The sequence below is a fragment of the Agelaius tricolor genome, unplaced genomic scaffold (assembly GCF_023055355.1).
Source record: "Agelaius tricolor isolate 1412-34295 unplaced genomic scaffold, bAgeTri1.0.p SCAF_1, whole genome shotgun sequence".
NCBI classification, from domain to species: domain Eukaryota; kingdom Metazoa; phylum Chordata; class Aves; order Passeriformes; family Icteridae; genus Agelaius; species Agelaius tricolor.
This window is the reverse complement of record NW_027269261.1, coordinates 108,557,683-108,585,010: the sequence shown is the minus strand read 5'-3', so window position 1 is coordinate 108,585,010 and position 27,328 is coordinate 108,557,683. Positions and strand designations below refer to the sequence as shown.

General features: G+C 37.9%; 1 protein-coding gene across 1 annotated transcript in view; it reads left to right on the top strand.

Moving 5' to 3' along the window:
* Positions 1–26,608, top strand: part of PREP (prolyl endopeptidase) — an 86,442-nt gene extending 59,834 nt beyond the window's left edge. Inside the window, exons 11-15 of the mRNA XM_071446573.1 lie at positions 10,536–10,672; positions 16,334–16,428; positions 19,529–19,660; positions 23,961–24,117; positions 24,889–26,608. Of these exons, the coding sequence (XP_071302674.1) occupies positions 10,536–10,672; positions 16,334–16,428; positions 19,529–19,660; positions 23,961–24,117; positions 24,889–25,183 (816 nt within the window). The 3' untranslated portion in view covers positions 25,184–26,608. The remainder of the gene's footprint in view (positions 1–10,535; positions 10,673–16,333; positions 16,429–19,528; positions 19,661–23,960; positions 24,118–24,888) is intronic.
* Positions 26,609–27,328: the final 720 nt, after the last annotated feature.

The following is a 27,328-nucleotide window of genomic DNA, read 5'->3' as shown; positions in this document are numbered from 1 at the left end:
AAAAACAATCAAAAGAAAAATCTGCACCTGTTCAGTTTCTCTAGTGGATTGTATTTCCTGGCCTCCTATCACTCTGCATCCTCTTCCTGGAATCTGTTTAGATGCTCAGCATATGGTGTGCCATGGTTTCAGCTGGACACAGCACTCCAGCTGAGGCTTTGCAAATGTGAATGCAACAGGAGGGGTTACTTCATTACACCTTAGGGCTGAGACTTTGGTTTATATGTCCACATGTAGGGTTTGCCTTTTCCCTAACAATTCATTGTTCAGGTTCAGTTTGGCAGGTCTACATCTCCAAGATACTTTTCTAAATTACTTTTTAGTGAGTTGTTCACTGTTCTTTATGTGATTGCATCTGTCAGGTTATATAGTATGTTGTATTTCTGGCCTTGCTGGATTGCATTTTACTATTTCAGGTAGTTTTGGCTTCTCTTTGTTGCTCCTTCCAAAAAGGACTCCCTTGTCCCCTCTTTTCTGCAGTGTCTCCATGTTTCCTGTTAGCAATTAAGCTTCACCACAGCTCCATACTCCCATTTAAATACTTTACAGTGGATGCATCTCTCATTCTGAATAGTGTCTCTGTAGGCAGCTGGGGAACTGGAGTGTTTTCAGAATAGCAGTGGCTCTGGCAGAGCTGGGAGGTTTGTGTTTCAGAGTTGCAGGCCTCCAGGCACACACAAGTTCATAACTAGTTTATGCAGTTATTTATTGGGTTTGGCATGCAACTGTTACCAAGAGGTTTAAGGAGGTAGGGCAGCTGGCAGAGAACAAATGAGAAGGTTGTTGCTCCTTTATTTGCTTGGTTATTGCAGGACTTAAGAGTCTTAATCATAGGCCACATTCAACAGTGTGCTGGGCAGCATGGAAATGCAGACAGGGCCCTTACCAGCCACAGCTTGAAGCAGAACAGAGAAATAAATTACATTTGGAAGATTGATAATGATAGCTATGCATTACCTACCTAAAGGAGACAAAACCAAATTAGAACTGCTAAAAATGCAGATAAACTCTTGATATATATAGACACACATAATCACTGCAGCCCAATAAAATTATACTTGCTGTCTTCATCCAGGGTCAAAACTGCTTGGTAGATTAGGATTTTTCTTGTAGTTAATTAACATTCATCATCATGGTGGAAAGCAGGTTAACAGAGTTGAGAGTGGAAAACAAGAATGTCAGATGTTGGTGAGACCTTACATAGACATATGGAAGATGAAAACCTCTGAAAAATGATTCTGTGTGGCCACTACTTGGAGCAGACTCTGCTATTGGAAGGGGAAAAGAAAGCAAATCATAGTGAGTCTTGTAACCTAAAGTTACAGCTCTTGCATTCACTGTGAGCATGATTACCTCAGAAAAGGATGCATATGAACCAGGATGATCATATAATATTAGGAGCAGTTCAGTTTATAGTGGGAAAATAATTTCTGCTTAATATCAATGAGGAGATTTTGGAGAACCTCTATTCAGTATTAGATGGCACAGTCACACCTCTTAGTAATGCACTGGTGTTGCTGACCACTTTGAAGGGCAGAGCCTCCATTTACTCCATTTATACCAAACACAGAAAAAAATTGCACTAGTAACAACAAGGCAGAGCTTAAAAAGCTTAGTCAATGCTTTGTCAACAGATTTGGTGGGTTGTTTTTTCTTAAATTGGAATCACTCCTGAAAAGGCAAGCTAAACATAAAAGTGCTTTGATAAGTATCCAGAGATGCAAAGTTGCAAAATTGTGTTAAGTGGAACACATGAGTGGAATTGTTCTGCAGACCTCTCTTATTTGTCCTCAGTATAAGAACTGAAGTAGTAAAAACTTAAAAATCACAAAATCTTGGTGAATTCTGAAAGAACATTTTTTAAAGGAAAATAAAGGTAGATAGTTCTTTTTCAGTTCACTTTCTACCCAAAAAACATTTAAATCACTCATTTTCTCTGGGCTTTTGTCTGCTTATGATGCAGCACAAATTCATCAGTGTGCAATTTTATTAATGATAAGCTAGTTTGCATCTTCATTTAGCAGTTGATTTGATTTTATCAACAGTGCTCAGAGGTACTGATAAAATATTATCTTCCCTTAGATTAATTATTTCTTCTCTGTCCTTGAGTTATCTCACAGGAGATTTATGGGACATGGGGAGCCTCTAAGAACTATTATTGTTCACAGTAACTAGTGTTTCAACTGTGTAGATGAAGGGTATAAAGAAAGAGATTATTTCCTTAGTTCCAGCTTCTATTCTCACAGACAGGGAAAAATTGCTACATAAATTCTCCCTGGCAACTCCCTGAACTGCTTGCTCTTCATCCAATTTGTCAATTATTTTTGAAAGAACCAGTGTACAGAGATCCCTGCTAACAGCTAAAAATAGTCTGGATGCAGAAATGTTTCAAAGCATAATGCCTGAAATCACAGAGTCATATTTCACCAGTAAGGACATCCCTGACTTTTTCTTTCTGCTTAGTGGAGGCTTTTGAACTGATAGTGCTCATTCTAGTTGATCTGGTGTCATTAGAAATTTGATCTGTTGATTTATTGAGAGTTGAATATTAGTTGTGAGTTATGATACAAGTTTATTGGCTTTTGCTGTCTTGTTCATGTTTTACCTAAGAAACAAAAGATTGCTGCAAACTGTCCTTAGTCTTAGGGCTTAAAAAAAATGTTCCTCTTTTGTTACTTGTTTTTCTCTGCCCTGCTCCAAGAGTACTACAAGGGTGCTTCATCACACTCCTTGGTGTTCCTGGTATGAAGTCCCTTCAAAGTCTTAGTTCTGACATCTATCTGGAAACTATACCATCACCTGGAATTTTTGCTGGGTTGCTTTATATTAGACTTGGAATCATTTTTTCCCTAAGCATTATTACAACAATGAATGAAAACTCATACTTCTCTTCTGCTTCTTGCTACTCACTGAGTGATTTTTCTTCATTGTACAAATGACTGCTACAAATCTGAAAACAATAGTACTGTCTCCACAGGAAGCTTGAAATCAATACCATCTGAACCTTAGAATTATTTTTTCTAAGATAGCACCTCAGGTATTTTACAGGACTTTAGTTTTTCCTTGACCATTCTCAAGGGATTTTTTTTTTCCCTTCTACCATTTTGGGTTTTTTTAATTCATGTAGGGGTGCAAATGAGTAACTTGAAATTCAAGTTTATCTCAGAAAGTAAATTATATGTAGCTATAATTTGAGTGAGAAAATGCATATGGAACTGCTTCACAGTACTTTTAATGACCTTTTTATTTCAGTTGGTACTTCAGAAAAAATATTCATAGGAAAGTGATTTGAAACTGATTTTGAAACATGCACTGTCTGGTGTAGAAGAACTCTCTTTTCTTTCAAACTAAAAAGCATTAATGATTTTTTTTAATATTCTACTAGCCACATGCAGAATTTTTGTAGGTGTTTAGTGATTGAGCGTGCTTCTAATTTTGGGTACCCAACTTGACATCAGTAAACATGGTATGGGTCTCTAAGGAAGAGAGAGAAGAGCCCTGTGAAATTGCCTGGCCATTGAAAGTCATGAACAAAGCTTCTTGGCCATGTAAGCAAATACATGGATCCTCTTGAGGCTTTGATACAAGCTGACACTTGACATCTCCATTTTTAAGACTGAATTTTCTCTGTGCAAGAATTTTTTGGGTATGAGCTTACAGGTGAAATTTGAGCACCTGAACTGTGCAGATGCCCCAATATTAGGGAGAAAATCCAACAGTAGTTGTGTCATTTTCCTGAAGCTTGTAAACACTCAGCAGTGAGGCTATGTTGAGATGGCCTTCCCTGGTGAATTAGTTACTAATTCTAGTTACTAGTTACTAGTGAATGTTAGTTAGTTAGCTAGTTACTGGCTAGTTTGAGTGAATGCATCTCTCTCATCTCACAGTGTGTCAGATTAGGTGTGTCAGCACATCAGAAAACCATAAATCAAAATAGTTATTGTGAAGTAGCTTGCAAAAAGTCAGTTCTTCCTCTTGCTTACCCCATGGGAAGTTGCATCTATGTTTTTGTTCTTGGAGTGTTTCTCATTACAATTTGAACTGATTTCCAGCATGGTAAAAATGAGTAGTGTTTATTTTCTAATGCCTACACAGTACTGCAGTGAGTTGTCTCTTGTCAGAGCAGTTTACTGAGTGAAGTAAAGCTTGATTTAATGAAAGAAAATGGACTAGCCAGCAGCTGTTATTTATGGTTTTATTCATAATGGTGTGCTACTTCCATCAAGACACCCCTTTGTTTGTCTCATGCTATACTACTTCACAGTAGTACATTTCCTGAATGCATGAGCACAGAGGTAATTCAGAAAAGAGACTGTAACTTACAAAGACCCCTAGGACATTTTTCTATTTAACATGACAAGAGTGTATATTTAAATGAAAAGGTAAATTTATCTGCCTCATATCTGTCTGTCTCTTCACTGTACACTAAGTCATCTTCAAGACAAATTGATGAAAGAAGAGGAATAACTGTACTTGGCAGATTTAAATTATTCTGCTGCAGGAAGCTCTGAGATTGCACTGAAAGGGGCAAAGGATAAACAGAAGAGGCAAGAAGCCTCTCTACAGAGGTACAGGGTGTGTGGGGGTCTCATTGGATCCCATTACAACTAATGCTTTATGTAAGGGGGATGATACCTTTTAACTTATATAGAAAAGAGTGATTTAAGAGCAGTTTCTGCCATGACAGTCTTGCAGGATTTCCCATCTTTCACCTGTATTTTTCTCTTGTCTTCCTCTGCATCCTCCCACCACCCTGTGAGATACCTCCCTGCAGTTAGGCAGCTGAACCTAGTAGCAAGGAGACATTTCCTCTAAGAGACCATCTCCTGGCACTTTGCCTCTGTCAGCATGAGTCTGCTTTTTGTGCTGGTGGGTGGGTGGGTGGTGAAACAATTTCTTCTGAGCAGTTTCTTGATTATTTTCAAAGTGCTTTTGCAAATGTCTGTGGTGGGTGTCCTTCTTTTTGGGTTTTACCTGCATGAATTTTTACTGTACTGAGTTACTTTGGCCCCTCTCCAGCTCAGTGTTAAGCAAGCTTTGCAACCCACACAGAATTGCTTTGAAGCTAATTTAAGAGGCTTAAGAAGATTGATGAGGATTCCCCTCTAAAGAAAGGAAACCTCAGATCCTGTGGATTTGCTCTGTAGTGGTAACAGTTCTCTGTTATTTTTCCTGACTTCTGATTCATGTTCTATATAAGAACACAAAAACTGGTGTTTAGTAAGAGCTGTTTTTATGTGTGGCCATTGGCTGGCTGCCAGAGCTGCCTATGGGGCCACTGCAGATCTTACACTTGGGTCCATGCCACTGCTGCAATAAATGGGGAGTTTTGCTTGTGATGTACAATGATCTTTAACCCCAGACTAGTGTCTGTTTTGTAAGATCAGAGGTGATGAGGGATGGAATGGGCTGTGGACAGATGGGGGGAAGGCAGCACATGATTCTGCTTGAATCAGTGAGTTTTCTGCCCTGGCATCTCAAGAGAGGATTTTTCCCTGCCTGCCAGCACTGATGTTCAGACTTGCTCTTTGTGACTTGCCCTCCTGAAGCAGCCAGTGTTAGCCCTTGTCAGTGGGGGATGTTGCTCTTTGGCATTGTTCTGGCTCTGTTATCTCTGTACCTCAACATAGGTTTGAAAACTTTGATGCCACCATCTGTGAAGGAAGGCTTTCTCTAGGGACTATTCCTCTAAGTTTACTGTTCCAGTCACCTTTCAAAGATACTGGTGTGGGATTTTTAAAACAGCGAACATTTAACAAAGCATTTGTGATATTTGGCAAAATGTGAGCAATGTTATGTGATTTGCTATGAATTCCTTATACTTTTCTTCCCCAAATCTCAAAACATAAATGTTGGTGTCTGATGAGAAATCTTTACTTAACAAGGGGAATACTTTATGTGAAACTGGATGTTTGAAACTCAGTTCCAAGTAGTCATTCCCTGTAGCCCCTGTGCCAGGGGTTGCTGGGACTGAACAAACTGTGTTTTGCCTCCCCAGTGCTGTCTGTAACTTTGTGGTGGCTGCAGCAGTGTGTGAGAGCAGCTGCTCTTAGCTAGAAGTAGAAAAATATTGCTAAATCCTACAAAACTGCTAAATCCTGTGTTTGTTTCAAATGAAAAGGAATTATCTCTGAAAAACTGTATAGGACATATTGGAAAAAATTATTTTAAAGGCATTGTTGTGGCGTTAATCAACCTAAATTATTGAACATGAATTTTTAATAAGAAGCATTCCAGCTTGATTTATATGCCATTTTAGTTGCTCTTTGTAAAATTTTTTGGCATTTCACACAATGGATGTCAATTAATGACAAGTGTGATTCTTACCTGTTTTTAATCAAGTGCACACAGATATGGAAACAATTGCTGTTCCTGGTATGTAATACCTAATCTTGAAAGAGAATTTGGGAGAGATATTATTAAAATAACTACTGGCTTCCTATGAATAATTAGCCTGCTGTGACTTAGAGGGTGTTTTCAAGTCTCAGAAATTAAAGTTTCTACTAGTGTGTAAAATTCATGTTTTATCTACAGGACATAGCTCTTTCTTGACAAGACAAATTATTCACTTTTTAACTGGATTTTAATGCTTTGCCATTAATGAGAAAGTGAGGCAAATGATAAAAATTTGTGAACATTCAGATACTGTTCACAGTTCAGAAAAATATATACATTAGACCCAAATGAACAAAAGTATTCTGGATTTGTGTTTTACAGCTGCATTTCAAAATCTGTGTTGAATCTTACCTTAGAAGGTGAATTTTTTGGGGTTGGTTTTTGTGTAGAAGGATTTTAGGTTTTGTAAAAGCAAGATGAGTTCAGGTGCACTTTTCTTACCCAAACAATTATAATTAATACATCTTTTGATCTCTCCATTATATAAACACATAAAATAGTTCTGAAAGGGAGAAAATGTAAAACTAAATACTCAGAAGTTGGTGAGGTTTTTAATTTTTAAAAATTGAAGTTTCTCTTCAATGTCAGTAATTTTAGGTATTTTTAGTTATGTGGCACAATGTGAGTGTGCAGCAGATTAGTTTTATTTATTTATTGGGATGATTGTGTCAATTTCTTTAAAATTCAAAGGTACTGATTTCATATTTACAAGAGAAGTGCATATTGGATGATTGCCAAAATTATTTTTCGTTCTGTGTGTATCAATGTCTGGCTGTGTTATCTCTGTAGATAAATGAAAGAAAAACTTCATCTGCAGCATCTGTTTTTCAGACCTTTTGGTTTTCTACAATACTTTGTTTTGCCTCCTGGTGACACGAGATGGAGAGGATGTTTCTTGTCATTGCAGAGGTGGATAAATATTGAGCCTTTCTGAATTTAGGTCTGTGTCTACAGTGCCTGCTGGTAGTTCCCCTCTTCCCTAAGTGAAGATTCACCTAATATAAATACTGCACATTTAAAGCAGATGATAATTAGGAGGACAAAGACCTCCCCAGGAATGAATGTATTGAACTTCTTTATCCTGCTTAACCCCTAAGTAAATTTACAAGCCAGAGCACAGAGCTATTAACTGCATTTGCTTGTAAAACTTACTCTGTAAACTGTCTTTGACTAAACATGCATTGTCTTTTCCTCGTGAATACGAAGTCTAAATTGCTTTCAAATGCTAAGTTTAAAAATCAAAAGAAAGTAACACACCACTCTATAAATACATATATATGCACTAAAGAAGAATGATTAAGATTGGGCTCTATTTCACTTATATAGCTTAATTTTAATGTAATTTGTAGCAATGAGTAACTGTGCAAACAGTGTTGCTTTCTCCTTCCATCACAATAAGTAGACTAGGAGCTATAAATGTATACTTCAGGCTCTGCCATCTGAATTTGAAGGTGTTTCTGGCCCTGAGACCCCTCTGCCATGTGACACAGGGACATTAATGTGAGACTGATAGTTACAACTATTCCAGGGCTGCTCTGCTGCTCCAGCACTGTGGTCCTGGAATAGCACCAAGGGCTGCACACAGCAGGAGTGCCCTGTCAACCACACAGCATTGCTCTTGCATTCCTAAAGGCTGAAGGTACTTATTTTTAGCATGTCCCTCTCTGAATGGTGAGTTTCAGCATTCATAATAATCTTTCTGAAGTTTATTTCTCCATCCTTTTCCCTTCAAATTAATTTTCCTAACTTGTCCTCTTCTTATATATGCTGACCTTAGTGACTTAAGACCTTATTGGAAATTATATGAATGATGAGTAATATAATGTGATTGGCACAAGTGGATCTCTCCTATCTGTGATAACACAGGAAAAGGTAGTACCCTTTTATGAGCATTTAGCACTGTAAAAGCTGACAGCATCTAAAGTTAGGCATGAAACACCATCTTGGGAAATCCTTTTTAGGGCTTGCCCTTTGCAGTTTACCTTAATCTTTGAGATAGAAGCACATCCCTTTATTGGTTACATGAATAAACCATTGGACTTGCTTCAGAGATAACAGCTAATTTAAAGGTGAGATTGAATCAGTTGTTGAAAATAGTCTATTTGGAGAAGCTTAAATGCCTTCACATATCTTAGTGTCTCACTGAATTGATTTCTGTCCCCCCTCTCTTGTGTTCTTGGAGGAAGAGGTAATAATTATTTTAGCAAAGATAGTACTGAAAACCCTTAAATTGCAAATTTAACCCTTAAAGAAAACCCTTAAATTGCAAATTTAAGCAATGCCATGGAGCTTGACATGCATCTTTTTTTTTTTTTTTTTTCTGTTGAGATTTCATTTAATGGTATGTTATTTTATCTTAACTGATGACAATAAAAGCCCTACAGCAGTCAGTTTTCAGGGAGTTGTTATATAAAAGATAAAGTCCTCATTCAGAAACCAGCAATAAGATTAGTGGCATACTTTAATCATCAGGAAAGGACTGGCCAACTGCAGTAAGTTTCTGGAAATATAGAAGGGCTGGGTGCTTGCTTCCTGAGAATTTCCAGCAACAGCTGGAGTTGACAGATGATGTTTTAGGGAAGAGTCTCTGGACATCCTCATCATCAGCCTCAGCAATTCTGTTCATCAGTTATTTTATTCGTTTATAGTGTTCAAGTAACTATTTAAAGTAAAAATCCATTATACTCTACTGTTCTGACAAGCACTTTGTCAGTTAAGATACAGTTATGGCAGTTGGAAACAGTGATTTTATCTGTGTAGAAACACCCTTAGGCATTTGGTTTTTTTGTTGTTTTTTTTTTTTCATCCACTGTGGGTGCTGTGAAATACTGAATTTTTATCTGTAATATGTCTAGAGATTTTGGTAAAGCCTTTGGAGGTGTGATTTCATTTGAAATTTCTCACATTTCTTTAGCAACGATTAAACTAAAATTAAATGAGATTACTTTGTTTTCAGCCATGTGGATTTAGATGTTTCACATTACAGGCAATGCTCAGAATAAATGCATTGCATAGGTTCATATTACTGATGAGGTTCATGCTGTAAAAATAGAACCTGTTGATCATGTGCTTTACAAATCACTGTAGGACTATTTCCTTTAAAAGCAGAGATTGTAAACATGAAACTAAATTATAAGAATGTGTCATTTTTCATTTACTACATTTTGTTCTAATTCGAGTCGAAGCTGCAGCGATGTTAAAGCAAGGCAGTGAAAAGGAATCAGCCAGAATTTTAGGACAAGCAACAAACTGCATTCACAGCCACGTGTTTTTCTTGATTGGCACAATATAACACAGTGGATCCCAAATTAGAGTATGCAGGCAGAGACATGCATCAAAACAAGATGTGGGAACTGTGTTAAACAATTGCAGTCTATGTTTGTGTACGTGGGGTTCAGCTTTCAACTTCACACGGTGCTGTGGCAGCAATAGAAAGATGTATGAAAGTGTGTGCTGTGTGGATACTTTGTGTTTTGGGAGCTAGTTTCCTTTCAGGAAGAAAGTCAGTGAGCAGTTCAGTTATCTTATTTGATGGACTGGGCATTCTGCAAGGTTCTACTTGCCTAGTAATGTCTGAAAATGCACCAAAGTGCTACAAAAGTTTCTGTCATGGCTTGTCTTACCACCCTGACAAGGTTGAAGTGTCCCTGAGACAACCTGAAAGAGTGGGCAATGCTTAGTCCACTTTTGCTGGATACAGACTTGCCTTGGTAAATTCATCTGTGCAGGAAATCTGGTTTTAGTTCTGTTTGTTCTCTGTGCCAGCTCAGTCTTTGCTCCTTTCACATGTGATGGACCATGCAGCCCTTGTGTTTTGACAGTCTTCCCTTGAAGAGAGCTGTATTCTTTTTGTAACATTTTCTTGAACCCTCTTGTGTGTAGAATTGAAGGATAAGGTGCCTAAAGGTGATACCATCATACCCTTTGTATTGTCTCTTTTTGATACATTTTCCAGAGCTGCTAAGCAACCAAGCAGGTGGTGCCCAGTACTGAACCTGACCTGGGCAATTGCTGCAAGTTGCTTGGAAGGTTTTACCCATCAGACCCCATAGAAATGGTCACCTCTGATTGTTGTTAACAGCACTTGTGGAAAGTTACAGCACTAAGAGCATTTTGTATTTCTTTTTCTCTTGTCTTAGGTTTTCTACCCTAGCAAAGATGGCACCAAGATCCCAATGTTTATTATTCACAAGAAAGGAATTAAATTAGATGGTTCTCACCCTGCCTTCTTGTATGGATATGGAGGCTTCAACATATCGATTACACCAAGCTACAGGTAAGCAGGGTGATCCACACCTTCTTCTGAAGTATCTGGTATTAGCAGCTGTCACCATGAATCTGACAGGATGCATTTCAGGTTCCTAAGAAGCAAGATGAGGGCTATAAGGGCTGACCAGGCATCATTTGTCTGCTTTGTTAGTTCAGAATTCGAGGGTTTTACCCAGGCTCACAGAAGAAATTATGTCAGAGCAGAGGAGTGCTCTGCTGTCCTGAGGTTTACAGCAGTCACCCTGCCCTTAGGGTTACACCTTAACCTCTTCTTGCTCTGTCACTGAGTTCAACAGAAAAACATGGACAAATATATTAAGGAAATATTTGAGCCCATTGCTGAACTAATACCATAGGAAATTTTCTTTATTCCAAGTGAAACAATTACCTATGTCTAAATATTATGGAAAATCAAGTGTTTGACTAACTTAATATAAATAGTTAAAATTTGGCTGCATTTTCATATTATTCTTTTGAGATTACATCAGAAACAAAATCCTTCTGTGGCCCATATGATCAGGAAAGAGGATTGTGTCTTGAGACACGAATGATACTGTCCTCACAAATGCAAAGCAACACATTGTAAACCAAAAATGCTGTGTTCAGATCAGGCTTTGTAGCTCTCAAAAGCCATAAGCTTTATTGCATAGATGATCTCTTTAAAGAAAAGGCTGATTTCTTAAGCAAGGCAATTTGAATAGACTTGCCAAGAGGCAGTGCTTGAATACTTAAGAAATGCTCCTAGATGAGGCAGAGGAAAGCAGAAATGGAAAGGGCTGAATAGAGAACAGTTTTTTCAGGAAGCAGAAGAGCAGCTCACTACAGAAAGATAATCTATTATAAAACAATACTATTAACTTTAGGTGCTATCAGTCTTGCTTTAGAGTTAGCACATTTCAAGAAATCCTTTCTAGTGCTTGCCTTTCTTATTTCCTGTGATTGTATTTCTGAATAGCATTTACACTTTCTTGTCCTTTTTAGCAAATACCTTGTCTAACAATGGACCTCCCATCTTGTCCTTTGTGATTATTTGTAAGCTTTTTGTCTGCCTCATAAAGCTACACTTCTAATTTCCAGTGGTTCTTGAGAGACACAATTATATAACTAGCATAGTTTCAAAACTCTTTTTTACTTAGGTTTAACCACTGATTTATTACAGTTTATTGTAGATGCTGAGAACTGTTACAAAACTTACCATGTTTTCATTTTTAAAGAATGTAAAATGATTATTACATATTTATTGATTTAAGGTAAAATTTCACATACTGGAGAGCTGGTTGCTGGCAGAAGGAGAAGGTATTTTACAGTCCCTACTTCCACCTCCCATCCATTGGCCCTGGTGATTGCTGCATCCTTTGCTAAGCTGATTTACCTCACAAGAATGACAGAAAACTATCCCAGCAAAACGGAGTGGGTGGGTTTCTGCCATTTTGGCAAGCTAAAAATTGATTCTCGTAGGAGTCCAGCAAACAGCAGCAAAAGGGTGCAGCTGACATTTAGAAGAGAGGAAGATGGGAGGTAGGAGCAGTGACCTATATTTTCCTGAACCCTGTGAAACCTTCATTATACAGTTCATAAATTAAGAATATGAATCTGTAACAGTCCCTTAAAAGTAAATGCACAGAGAACTATCAGTGACCTCCAAATCAAAATATATTATCCCACTGCCAATGTAAATAAAACATGATTGGCCACACCTCCCTCCTTACTCTTTCCTTGTAATATCAAGATAAAATTTCTCAGCTTTCTCTTTCTAAAAAGAAAAAAAAGAAAAGCCAAATCTTTCAAATACGTGTTTATGACTAATAACCTGAGAGTTGAGTACTTGGTGAGGAAATGTTTTCCAAAAGTAGGGAGGAAAAATCAGGGAAAGGAAATTGTAAGAGGGAATTTATGTCAGAAAGGCAGGATGTCCAGTTCAGCCTTTACCTGGCAGATTCCACTAATGTTTTACTCCATCTCTGTTACTACATTCTGCAGTACTCCACGAGGAGTTCCCAAATGCAAGTGCTGTTCTATCCACAGCCCAACACCACGATTTGGTGGTGGGATTTTTTGGTTTGTTTTTGGGGGGGGGTTTATTTGTTTTTTTTTTTTTGGTTGGTTGGTTTTTGTTTTATTTTATGACCACAGGCATGAGTGCTAGAAAGCAGCCAGAGGATGGCCAAGGCTGAGGCTTGCTACATCACTCACCTGATTCTGAGCTGAGATGTAGCCATGGAAATGTAACCAGCAGGAGCCAGCTTACCTTTAAAGAAAAACAAACAAAAAATTCCTGGCTAAATACTCCTAGGCTTTTTTACTTAAAACTTTCCACAAAGCATTCCATCTTCTCCTTTCCAGTGGTTCAATTCTGTCCTGTATGTCTTCCAGCCTGTACAGTATTTTCTTACTGGTATTTCACACCCATGAGCATGAGCCAGCTCTCTGGTTTGGGGAACTTATTTCTGCTTACTTCACAAACTGGTGTTCCTTTTCATATCAAAAATGAAAAAAATCTTTTTCACTGAAAGCAATAGAAACAGAAACAAACCAACAGGTTACAGGATCCAGAAATAACTGCAGGAATGCTAGGCCAAAGTCATTAAGTCAGTTACAGTAGTGGTTTATTTTTGAATGCAAGCATGCATTTTTCATATGCCTTTCTGGACTGGGGAGCTTCATTTGGTGGCATTTTGAGATGGTGCTTGCTAGAGCACTGTCATTAATTATACAGCCCACATAGCAAGTGCAAGTGAAGGCTGATGGAGCTGATACCAGTGGCTTGGCAGATCTGCTGGGGAAATGCCATCACAAACCCACCACTGATGCCTCAGATTTGGCTAACTTCACTGTAGGAACCAACATGTTTGCCTTCAGTGTTGTGCGTGTGCCTGCGTGGGTACAGGAGAAGCAATTTCTAAGTCATCCTGGAATACAGCTGGCTGTGCAGCAGACTGTGAAATTGCTTGTCACTGCCAGGTTGTTCCCAGCCTTTAAGCAAAGAGGTGGTGCAGGGAAGAGAGACTGTGAGCCTGGAGAAGGGTCAGCCCTCAGTGCAGAGTGGAGGATTACTCCTTTTGCTTATTCTGTTATTGCTCTCTTCAGCTCCACAAAAGCTTAAAAAGCAACCAAGTCCAGTGGCTCAGGACTTCTTCCCCATCACCTGTGCACTAGCTTGCATTTTTCTGTCAACTCTAACACCTCACAGCAGATGGTAATTCTGGGGAGGTGTTCTTGGTCTGTGAAGCACTGCTCTTCACATTGTTCTCTACTGTAAAAAAAAACAATATCTGATTTATTATTTCTTGTTTTATGCTCCGTAAGAGTGATTAGAGGGTCTGGAAGGAGCTCTCCTTGTGGGAACTATCTTCTGATTCCTCCACTGACTCCATCTTGACCCTGTTGCCCTTTCCTTTACCCTGCTTCCAGGAGAGAAGGAAGAGCAGGGATAATGAGCAAAGGGCTACAGAGACTGTTGGGAAGGGCAGGGAGCCAGCCTTTGTTTTGCAGAATGAGACATTCCATAGCCATGCAGGCTGACTGGGCAGTTTGCTGTGACTCAGACACCAAACTGACTTGAAATCAAATCTGGAAGCAAGAATCCACCTGGAAAAACACAGCAGGCAGTAATAGGGTTGTGTGTGAAACTTGAGCTTTGTGCTGTCTGATTACTTGGAATTTTCACTTTTTAAAAAATAATAAGTTTGGATTTTATACTTATAAAACCTGGTTCCTTGAACTTAAAGGTCAAGAGAAAAACTTTGAGAAGGTTTGTTACAAATACTCAAAATATTGGTCAAGTTAGGGTCCTGACTCACCATGATTCTTCAGATGGGCACAGTTTCTTTCAGCAGATGGAAGAGGATGGACTCTGTTGTGGAATATTTTCTTTTTTAAAGTATTCTCAGGCAGTATGTTTGGGAAGCAAGCTCTTACCTTACCTTTAATTCTTACTTGCTACTTCTGGTTATTAGGGAATCAAGTAAATTTAGACCAAGAGTTCCAAAGTTTGAGGTAGACAGGGAGAAGAAGTGCAGAATATTTTGGGAGGTTTTGGGACTCTACATACCAAAAATTAAGAAGCATTAAGAAGCCACAGTCTCATGAGGCAACCTCCTGTTAGGTTACACCACATTAGCTGCATAGCAACCTGTTGAAATTAAGAGGCCTGGAGATTGACAGAGTAATACTCTCTGACCTTTGCACAATGTGCTGATAGAATATCAATCTTGCATTTGATCAGCATGTCACAGCAGTCTAAGGAAAATGCAGTTCACAGTGATGGTCTCAAGAATTCATTTTACAGAAGCTGAGATAATTCATGACTCCTGAGCCACATGGTGGGTCGGATAACCAGCCTAGGTGGAAGCTTTTCCTTTGATGGTTATGAAAATGCAGAAATCTCTTACCAGTTATCCTGGTGCTTTCCTTTTCATTTCCATCCTCCTTGATATATACTCTCAAGAACATGTGCCAGTACACAGGTAATTGCTTTGGGAGGTATGAAAACTCCACCTGTTGTGATACTACATCCACAGGAGACACACTGTAAGACTGCCATTTTTCAAACCATTTCTGATAAACAGCAGTGGGACTTAAAGGTAAAAAGACACAGCCCTTGCCCTTGTGGTTGAACAAATTTATTTTCTGCAGACAGTGGTTTCTGGGTGAGCAAAGAATTCAAGTAAATAAGAAATTTAAACCTACTAGAGGGGGAAAAAATACTTGTTGAGGTTAAATGTCAATATTTTACTTGTTTCCTTTGCATATGTGTGGTTGGCCTTCTGCAGCTTCTGCTATGTTAAGCTACTGCCTCAACAGATCAACAGTTAACATTTTAAAATTGTTAAATATAATTTGATTACTTCATTTAAAAAATATAGTAATGTCTTTGATACTTTTGCAATTTGGCATTTTAAAAAAATATGCTATATTAGCTTTCAGACAGTTTCAGGAGATAGTAGGGGAGGCAGAACCTGTAATTTTATGTTACACTATTTGTTTTGTATTTAGCAATGTGAGAGGAAAATGAATAAGAATGGGATTGTCCAGCTGCTGACTTGACTGCTGGCACAAAGGAATGGTAGATACAGAATTTTTCTTTGCAAACACAGTATTGCAAAGGTCCAAAAGAAGTAAATGAAGCAGAAATTAGGTTGAAAATACCTGCTCATAAACAAAAATCAAGTGCTGATCTTAAGTCTTAATTCTTTGATTTCCTCCTTTGGGTTAAATCTTCCTTTCCTCTCTGTAGAAGTGGAGGTCCCATAAAGGAGGAACAATTCAGAAAGCTCTGGAGGTCCAGTGGTACTGCATAACTCTGGTCTGCAGACTAGACTGGACTAGACTGCAGGCTTTGAAGATAATTTTTGTAAATGGTGACACATTCTGAGTTGTCATCTGTTAGGCCAAACCACGGGCCACTCTCCTTCAAAGAGCAGAACTAAGGGAGGAAGAACAGACCAGCACTGGTTCCTTCCTCTCCCAAAGCTGCTGGGAGTTTCATTTCCATGGATAACCATCAAAAAAGCCTCTAACTACTCAGGTTCGCCATCAAGAGGGACTTAATTCACAATTTCATCATTGACTTTGGGAGAGATCTTTCCCTCAAAGTATTTTTGGAGAAGTGGTAGGTGTATAAAAATTGGAAAATAAAAATAATCCTCTTATCTGTTTGCTTTTTCAGCGTGTCAAGGCTTATTTTTGTGCGACACCTGGGAGGAGTTCTAGCAGTGGCAAACATCAGGGGCGGGGGCGAATATGGAGAGACCTGGCACAAAGGTGAGTCAGTCAAAGCACAGGAACAAAACTGCAGGCTTAGCAATGAAAATTGCAACATTTTCTTTTCACTCCTTCTCCCATGTTCACATCTCCTTTTGCATTTTACTTATTCTGCAAAAAATTAAAATTTTTTCCGTACTTACATGTTAGATCTGTACGTTGACCAGTGTTAATTTGATGGTTTTCATTAGATTATTTTTATTTTTGCAGCCTACTTAAAAACAGTTTTTATAAAGACAGTATTTTCCAACAAAATCATTGAGGTTTTTTAAGCAATATCAAGTTCCCTGGAGTTAAACACAGGAAAATGCAGCTATTTATATTGAATTGATCTTATAAAAAATGTCTGCCTATTGCAAAAGATCTGGCTTGCTTTCACATACCTCTTCCATTATTGCAGGTTCCCAATTCTAAATCCCCAAGACAACAACACTGACTATTTAGACTCTCTTGTTATCAAACATGCACACACAAAAAAATTTGCAGAACTTTATGGAAGGTGTGAACTCTTGAGTTCAGAGTATAAACTCTTCTGTATTGTTTTTGCATCATTTATGAATCGACCTTTTTTTTTTTAAATATTTGATGAATATGACTGGAAAAATGTCTTCACCAAAAGGATTTTCAAGGAGTAGAACAGGCTGCCCATGGAAGTGGTTGAGTCACCATCCCTGGAGGTATTTAAAAGACACATGGATGTGTCTTAGGGACATGGCAGTGCTGAGTTAACAGTTGAACTTGGTCTTAAAGGTCTTTTCCAATCTAAATGGTTCTGTGATTGAAGTTCATATGAAAACCGTCAGCTCCAGAAGCGCATTCAGATCATCCCCTCCAAACTCTTGGGGGATCCAACTTGTAGGCAATCATTTGACCTTTTAGGGTTTTCTTTAAGCTGACTGTCATGCCACAGGGAAACCCAGTCAAACACTGAAAAGCTGTCAATCTCTTTTCCCCTTTTCTGAACAGTTTTGATGTATTTCAGTCCATGTTTTTCCCATCTTGTCTTAATCATTTAATTGTCTTTGTCCACTTGCCTTATTGTTGACAACTGTCCACATTCCTCCACCAGGGGAAAAAGCTTGGAAAAGTCCTTCTTATTTCAGGAACATACCTATCCTTATTTAATGGTGACACTTTACTCATATTCCAAGAATCTAGTGCATAAGTTGCTGGGAATGTTGTCAGCAAGGCAAATGTACCAAAACAATGGTGCTTGTGATCTAGCAATTTGCCATGGCAGTAAGCCATAATATCTTTTTATCAGACAAAATGGTATTTCCAGATCATTGCATCTTGATTTTACTATTTCATCTGTGGTAACTATTTGTCTGGGTCATTTCCTCACAATTGAGTTAATTATGTAATAGTTTCATAAATAGAAGCTGTATGTGCTTGCAGATACAGGATATCATTGCTAAAGATGAAGTATCCTTCATTAATTTTAATTTGGAGATTGATTTGTAGTAGATATTAATAAAATTTATTTTAATATGATAATGCTTCTTTGATGCACCTATTTCCTGCTTGATTTTGACCCAAGTCTTTTATTTCAGTTTGAAATAAAATATGTATCTGTTCTTTTTTAATTCCAAAAGCAATTACAGGAGGTTTTTTTGCTTAGGTTTAATTTTATAAATATGATTTTGACCTTACACCAGCCTGGTGTTTTGAGCAAGGAGTAAGATTTATTTCTCCTTTATTGCCACATACTTAAAGACTTTTTTGTTGTCCCAGTATGTCTGTTTATTTGTTAAAAAAAACCAAAAACACAAAAACTTACAAATGTACTGGTTCCAGTTCTACCAGATCTTTATGACTAAATGTCAGACTTACTTTGCTAAACTTCTGTGACACAGAAACAAGGGTTTTACAAAACTCTTGGTTTTTTAAATGGTTTTACAAAACCATTGTAAACTGGTTGTCTAAGGATCACTTGATGGAGAATGGAGATAAAGAGACATCTCAAGACTGTAGCTCATCTAACTTAATTTAGGGTAAAATTAATTGTCCTGTTTCTGGACCATAGGGGGAACCTTAGGTAATAGCTTGGAATAAACATCCAGCTTTTAAAGAAATTAGAAGAAACTGGATTCCATTTCTGCATCCTATAAGCCCCACTTGCCTGGCTGGGCCACTGCCTTTGCCACAGGAATGCAAGGATTTTCTTCCTAGTTCCCATTTCTTACTAGCACTTAATTGGCTGAGATTACCATGGTCTTTAGGTATGATAATGTTTGAGGAGGATCTAGTTTTAATCTCTTGCCAAACAAGCAAGATTTAGACAACTGTGAGTTCTCTAAGCTGATACTCTTCTATTAAAATAATTCAAAGATTGTAGGGAAAACCATCCTTTTCCTTCCCTATTCCACCCTGCAAATTTTTTTTTTCAGACCTAGAAGTCTTATCATTGATGTCATCAGAACCAACAATTTCTGTCATTATTTGTTCCCTTATACATATGATGATATTTGGAATTTCATTCAACATGATGCAGTATCTTGAGCATTTCCATATTGAAAATTAATAAACAAATTTTCAAAGCAAGATGGAACTCTGAAGTCTCTTTTTGACCATAGCTTTATATATCATCTGGTTTGAAAGCAGCTAATAGGAAAAAAAAAGTAAATTACCAGCCACATATTATATATCCAGGAAATTAGAAGTGCTTATTTTATATCTCCTATTTTATAAGCTGAATCTTTATTGCCTTAAGAAACTGTCACTGAGTTTAATGATGTTAAAAGTCCCATTAGCTTAAACCTCAAGTGTGTTGTATTGTGGTCATTTGGTATATATTTTGCTGTGCAAAGCTTTTAGCTTTCCTTTCACTGGTTAGGAACATTACCTGGCACTCACTCCACAGTATAGGTATGTATTATTCAGGGTTTCTGAAAGCATCAGAGGTATTGACAGAACCATCTTATAGCCTCTCTGTCTTGACAGAATCTTTCATTTTTGCTGTTTTTCTGAGCAGCATCAATTATTAAAATGTTCATGAAACTGGAATTATTCCCAGGTATTTTTGGACACGTGTTTTTCTGAAGAGATGGTATCAAAAGGATTTTATGGTATCAACTGACTTGTTTTGTTTCCTTGCTAGGTGGTATCTTGGCCAACAAACAAAATTGCTTTGATGACTTTCAGTGTGCTGCCAAATACCTCATCAAGGAAGGCTACACATCCCCAAAGAAGCTGACTATTAATGGAGGCTCAAATGGGGGCCTCTTAGTTGGTAAGAACTGCTTGTCTATTTCCCAGATTTGGTGCTGGGCTTATTAAAGTAATCAAACAAAATTGATGAGATCTTCTTGTCAAAAGTTGTCAGAATGTCAATGTAATGTATACCAGGTGTTAAATATGTACAGTAGTACTTCATTTGCTGTTTGCATAGGACATTGGAATTCTGCAGTCTCTGGAAAAGCCCCACAGTTTTGTGTGGTAAGAGCTAACCCTGTGGTAGAATCACACAGAAAGTAAAAATGGTTTAAAAAACATATTTTTATCTTTCTTTCTTCAGGTTGACCATTACAAAATAACCACTGAACTATTAATTTATGTAGCATTGGGAAACTGTGTGTGGTCTGTTACAAATGCAACTTTTTCACTTAAAATTCACTGCTGTGTTCTTAAATTCAAGAAAATTAATAGCCTTCTCTTAAACAGAAGTCTTGTCACAGAAAGATCTCATATTCTGAGCAGTCTAGGAGCTACAAAATCTATTTCTAATAAGATCCTTATCTGAAAGTAACAGAAGAAAAAAGAAGGTGATTTTTTGTGCAATTTTGAAAGGAAAATGAGACACAAAGTAATAGTATCAGGGTCTGTTTGCCTTTTTTTAAGCAGTATGAAAGGTGACCATATGACAGATTTGAGCTACTTATGTGAGAAGGGGGTAAAAAAGGCACCTCAAGTTCATAAACCACTGAATTATAGAAGATGAGCAGTTTTCCTAGGCCCACTCTTCTTTTTGTATTTATTAGCTGCTGTATCCTGACTCTATTGATTTTATTCTATTTTTCAGTGAATTAGCATCCAGCATGAGAAACAGAATTTGGAATTATATGGATCTTTGGTCTAAGCCATCTTGGCTAGACCTGCATTATTATTTTTAAAAAGTGATTGTTTTAAAGATTGATTAACAAGTACTTGTAAAGTTGTATTTTGGTTTTTGCTTATATGCTTCTCAATAACAAGTGGCAGAAGGTGTTTGTGCATTTAAAATAGAAATGGGTGAATATGATAAAGGATTAAAGGCTTTGTACTCCATTTGGGAATGCAAACATTGCACAAGTCAGTTTTATGTTGGGCCTAAATACATAGTTGGAAGTGCAGTTAAACTTCTAATATATTGCATATATATAGTCTATACATATTCTATCTATATATATTCTTTACATATTCTATATGTATAGAACATATATTCTATATATTTATACATATATATATATAAATACTTCTTTATTGTTATGTGGACTTCAGCTTCAGTCAGGAGGAGACTCATCCTACCCAGCTTCAGTAATAAAGCTCCCTGGGTTACTGGCTGAACTTTTCAGCTGGGCTCCTGTGTCAATAAGGGGAAGCAAGTGGCAACTGCAGGAAGTACATAATTCTGGTGAGAGACAGGTGTTAGGAATCTAGGCCTCCCTCCTCTAAAAAATCTTGTTAGAATCCTTCCCTTGAATTGACTGGTAGATTACACTCAAGCAGGATTTCCATGCTCTTGATGAGCCAGATAGGGATTTTCCTTGACTGAGTAGAATTAGGTGAATTCAGGAAATTCTTATAAGGTCTTTTTTTATCAAACCAAAAATAAATTTTGCAATAATTATTGATGCAACATTAGAGATCATAACTCATCCTGTAGGTTCAAAGACCCACTGCCACATTTTCTACCTTCTTGTTGATTGAAGAAAAAGCTGACAAGGGAGAGTATTGTCACTCTTCCAAAATACTGTTTGCATTCAGTCAGGCTAACAGGAGGTGACTTTGAGGACTGCAGAGCCCTGAGCTTTCTTGCCTCATTCAACTGCAAAACAAGACTTCCTTGTCCTGCAGTGTGATCCCCAAGCTGAGCAGAGCAGCACAGCTGTGAGCTGAAAACCTCCCTGCAAATGCAGTGTTTGACCTCTCATATTTGCCTAGACAAAACCAGTTCCGACATTTGGAGGGCTTATTTTCATACTGAATTTTAAAACTCAAAGTTATATACAGGGGCATAAAATTCACAAATTAATTGGTGTTCCAGATTACACTTTATTAATGCATATAATTATTATTATGGCTAATTGAAAAGGTGTAGTGTGCATGGATGAGTGTCTCCATAGGTGATTTCTCACTGAAGTAACTACGTAAGGAACTAGCAAGGAGCAATTTCTTCCAAAATCCTGAGCAACAGATGGTGCTTCAAGAGACACTCTGAAATAAATAGTATTAAAATAAAATGTTATGATAGTTGTTTTGGCTTTTGTTCCTACTGCAATACAAGTTATGTTCATAAAAGAAAGTAGCTTCAAGAGGAGGGATCTCATCTTTAGGTTAAAACCTAAAGATCTTTTACATAGCATCTCTTTAAGGCACTATATGTACCTATGGAAATTACTCATAAATCTAGCATAGTTACATATCAGAGATGACCAGAAGTAAAATTTCATTTTTCAGAAAGTAAAAATCATGTTTAAATGAAGAAACTAGGGTGTAGTATAAGCTCTTGGCAGGGACAGACAGACCACAGGAGACTGATGAGCAAATTGGTTCCAGTATTAAGATTAGCAATGACATTTTTCTATGCTCATCAGAGGCAGGAAGCTGGCCAGACGATCTCTGGGACTTGCAGGTTAGTGAGATGTAAAAGGAGCATTAAAGGAAATTAATTGCAAAGCAGAACAACTAAATGGTCTGTTTGTATTGATGTTCCCTCCTGAGGAGAGGGTGGGGGGTTCCCTGCACGGGTCTCTCTTCATGGGGAATATTCTGGGGAGCTGACTCCAGCTGAAGCATCAGCAGGAGAGGCTTTGGAATGAATCAATCCAATGAAAAGTGGTTTGTTGCCAGGACCAGATGGTGCACATGCAGGATCCTAAGTGAACTCTGATATGAAATTGCAGGCTACTAAGCCTGAGTATCTGAGGAACAGAAGGGGGCAAGTGTAATGCCAAGTTTTAAATGGTTCATGGTGATCCACAAGCTGCAGATGAGTAAATCTGACTTCTCTAATGGGCAAGCTAATATATGAATACCAATAAATAATAGCTGACACAAAAGAAAGAATTCTGCAGGCTGAAGTTGCAGCTTTCAAATGTATTAGAGCTATCTGAAGGAGTCAGGCTGTATATGGGGCTTGTAACAGTGATCTAGGTGAGGAGCTATTCTTGGATTTTTAAAAGCTGTGAAAGAAAGTCCTTGCTGAGCTGGAAGCAAAGTCATGTCACAGCAATGTCATGGTTAGCAGGAGGGAAAGAGTGGCAATAATCAATCCATTTTCACAATGGACAAAAACAAGATAAGAATAATTTCGGAAAGATCATACCTACATGTGGATGCACAGTGAATAGTTCTGAATTAATTAAAGGATTCTGGGATCCCTTGTAGTAGTGAAATTTCAGTGCTCTTGTTTCTTAAAATTCAAAAAAGGCAGGGGAATTTGTAAAATCACCAAGGAAAAGGTTTAAATCAAGAAACAGGAATTGGAATTGAAGAACTTACAGGCTATGATAAACACTGAATGAATAAACAGTAAGAGAGGAAACAGTTGTATTTACAGGGGATGTGTGTTTTGATGGCTTTTTTATAGGATGGCTTAACTCCAGCTCGGAGAAAACTGAAGTAACTAGTTCATCAGATAATAATTTACAGGAGAGATCTCCCACTTGCCACTCTTATACCTTGAATACTCAGCTTGATGGGCCTACTGCAGTTGTTTTTAAAATATATGAGGCAAGCATTATGCTTAAAGAAATTGTCCCTTCCTGTTGTAGGAAGATAAAAATCGTAAAACAAGAAAATACAGCAGCAATTCATTTTGTTAATTTGAGGTTGTTGCACTGATTTTGTAACAGTCTGCTTTTAATAAAACTCTTTTCTTATGGGTTTACATAGTAATTATGGAAGACAACCTTCATCAGTAAATGGAGGGCTTTTGATCCTTAATGCCCTTTTCTTTCTTGAAACTAATATTAAAAGTTTCAACAGCGAATGGTTTAGGTACCTTCAGTTCAGTAGTTCAAAATCTCACGTGCTTTAAAAGTTCATTTCTCCTTCAGTCCTAATTTGGTGGTTTGAAAGGCATTTTTCATAGAACAACATGTTTGGTGTCTGAAGAGCACAGAAATGGCTCTTAAGTTCTTTTGCACGTACCATTTTTCAGAGTTGCGTTTTTTATCCATTTGTACATTTGCTTATGGTTTTGCTTGAAACTCTATTTGGCTTCATATTCACTGACAGCCTACTCCCAGTATGACCTGGTAGTGAATCTTTTACTGTTGAACTTGATTCTTTAAGACCTGAATACTAATGGAATTGTTCTCCTGCTGAAGCTGCCTGTGCCAATCAGCGCCCTGACCTGTTTGGCTGTGCTATTGCCCAAGTGGGAGTGATGGACATGCTCAAGTTCCACAAGTACACCATCGGCCATGCCTGGACCACTGACTACGGCTGCTCCGACTGCAAGGAGCAGTTCGAATGGCTGCGCAAGTGAGTGCCTTCAGATCCTTTCTGTGGTTGTTAAAATGCATGGGCTGCTCAACACTTTCCAGTTGTCATGATCAATATCTGTTCTAGTGGTTACTTCATTTCCCACACTGGATTTGAGGAGTTCAGCATTTCCTTACAAGTCAGTTTTGAACCAGACTATCTTCAAAGTCCTGTTGAATCAAGTGGTCCTGTTTTCAAAGACCTTGTTCTAGCAGCTTTTAACAGTTCGTAAGGTTTTCTTTCTGAATAATGACTCTTTTAGGCTATTAGAACAGAATATTCTCAAGTGGACCACTACATAAATTGTATTTTTTACCATGAGGGAGAGGCAGTCACCATTGTGAATTGTATTATACAATGTGGGTTGGATTTATTTGTAGGAATTGAATGGCACTAGACCATAATAGGATCTTAATTAATTTCTCAGCTTCTGTTGAGAGTCTCAATTGCCCTGTTTCCTGCAGGATGGATCCTGCTATGGACTTGACAGGTTTCCCTGCAGTTTCCCTGCTGGCTTCTCCTGATATTTTGGACATTCCTGTGATATGTCTCTCTTGGAAATAAAGAAATGTACTTGCTTCACATTTCAGAGCCAGAGATCTGTGGCCCCTATTGCATGTCAGTTGCCATTAGCACAATTCTGATTAATGTAACTGAGAACTTTTCTATTCTGAGTGCTAACAAACGCCACTGTGATGGTTTCAGTAGGAAAGGGCCTTCTTGTTGGGTCCTGAGGAAAAAGATATGGAAACATGTGTGTGTTTTTCTCAGGTACTCTCCACTTCACAATGTCAAGCTGCCAGAAGAAGATGGCATACAGTATCCCTCCACGCTGCTGCTCACAGCAGACCACGATGACCGTGTGGTCCCTCTGCATTCTCTGAAGTTCATCGCTACCCTGCAGTACATTGTGGGCCGCAGCAGTAAACAAACCAATCCACTTCTCATCCATGTTGACACCAAGGCTGGCCATGGAGCAGGAAAGCCAACTGCTAAAGTTATAGAAGAAGTGTCAGATATGTTTGCCTTTGTAGCACGATGTCTAAATCTTGAGTGGATTGAATAGGAAAAATGTTTATTACTGTCTCCTTTAGAAAACAAGGGCTTTAACATTTAAGAACAGCCACACTACAATATGGTGTAGTACTTACATTTAAGAACTACAGTTTAATATTTTATTGATCCAACCTGCTATGGAGTTTTCATCTTCTGTGCTTCCCTCTTTTTGGCATTTCTTTGATTTTTTTTTCTACTGCATTCCAAATTCCATTTTGAAAAGCATGTTCAAAAAAATAGCTGAGCTACTCTCAGTACTGTTGTGAAAATTTAGATTTCAAAATTAGTGCTATTTGAGCTTATTTCCTGTAAACAGTTTTAATGTATTTCACCTACAAACATATCCAGATCATTTGTAATTAAATGTAAGTACTGTTCACATACAAGATCTCTGAGCATATTTTATTTACTCAGTAATTTATTTAAGAATGTAAATTGAAGGTGTTCAGTGATAACCATGAAAAACTGAAGAGACGGTAATCCAGTTACGTCAAATATTATTAAAAAGCTTATATTACATTCTGTTCATAAACGTGTTACAGTCTATAATAATGATTTTACTAAATTGTTCTTTCTTTCCAAAGAGACTTCAAAATGTCACCAGTATTCTCTTCTGCCATTTATTTCTGCACAGAAGAGAAGACTGGAGGCTGAAAAACTTGATGAAATCTTAGATTCTCACTGTAATCTAAGTCAAGCTATACAGATACTCTCCAACAACCCATATGAAATTATTTCCTTAACTGATTCATTTATTTAAATCAGTGCCTGGTCTTCTCTTTCTACAGAAGAGTAGACCAGGCACTGACTTAAATAAATGAACAAAATATAAACCAACACAAAACAAAATAAAAAAACCCCACTCCAACCCAAAGCCACAGCTTTGTCCAGATTATTCATTTTTTTTCTGATGCTTCTCACAGGACATTCTCTAACAAAGCAAAAAGCAAAATCTGAACATGCATATATAACCTGATTTTGGCTGCAAAACAGCAAGAGCTCGTAGTCAGACTCCCCTATGATTTGACACAGGCACATTATTTGAACTGCCATTTTTCCTATCTAGGCTGTAGAGCTGTGTAGATGTGAGTATTTGCCTGCTGTTTAATCTCTGATGCACTGCAGGAATTACTGTTTGATTTTGCAGGGAAAAAAAAAGTATTCTATCAACTATTATTAGTCTTGCTGCCCCTCCACAAAACATAAGTGTTTCTCATTTTTGGATGAACTGATGTAATCTTCCAGAGTCATGCTTGTCATTACATTAATACTTAGACCCTAAGGACAGTATTTTTACTGTCTTACTCCTTGGGCTCAGGAGTTTTATCTCTAAACAAACAATGTCTTGGTGCAGGAAGAGGAAGGAGTGGTATTGAAAAGAGAGGGCGATGGTCTAAAGGGCAGCAAAATTAAAATAAATTTGTACCAGAGTCACTCTGTGTTCCCCTCATGATCTTGACTTCTTTTGATTCTCTCTGGAGTCCAGGAAAGATCATCCTCTCCAGGCTCTTATTAGGTATGGCTAATTTGATTTTAGGAGAAAATAAAAAATTATTTCTGCTTTCATATGAAATACCACATGTAAAACCTGTATGTGATCTGGGGTTTATTTAGGATCCACAGGCATAAGAGTTGTTTACAAGATACTCTGTAAACTTTTACACTCTGGTCACAGCATTGAATTAAACAGCATTGAATTAAATCAGAGTAGAGAGTTGAGGGAGGGTTGATTGTTTTTCCTTCCAGGCTGTGAAAACAGGGTACAGATTCAGCACCCCCTTTTCCCAGAGGTATATTAACTGTTTTCTTTGATCATCTAGAAATTGTCAACAGCTTTCCCACATGGCAGAAACAAAGCACATAAAGCTGTGCCATCTCCATTTGAAATATTCATAGTTGTGGCATGTAGCCTTCCATTGAATGTACGGTTTCTGTCAAGAGGGCAGGACCCAGTTCACCTCTGATACAGAGCTTTGCAGCATAGGCTGTGTGGAAACATGGTCCTCAGACATTCAAGAAATAGAGCTGAACTGTGTCCATGCACTGAATTGCAAATACCTGAGTACAGCCAGCTCAGTCATCTCTAGGTCTGTTCCTAAAAATGCTTTTCCTTTTTCTCCGGTTGCTCAAGCACAAAACTTCTGGCACAGGTTAA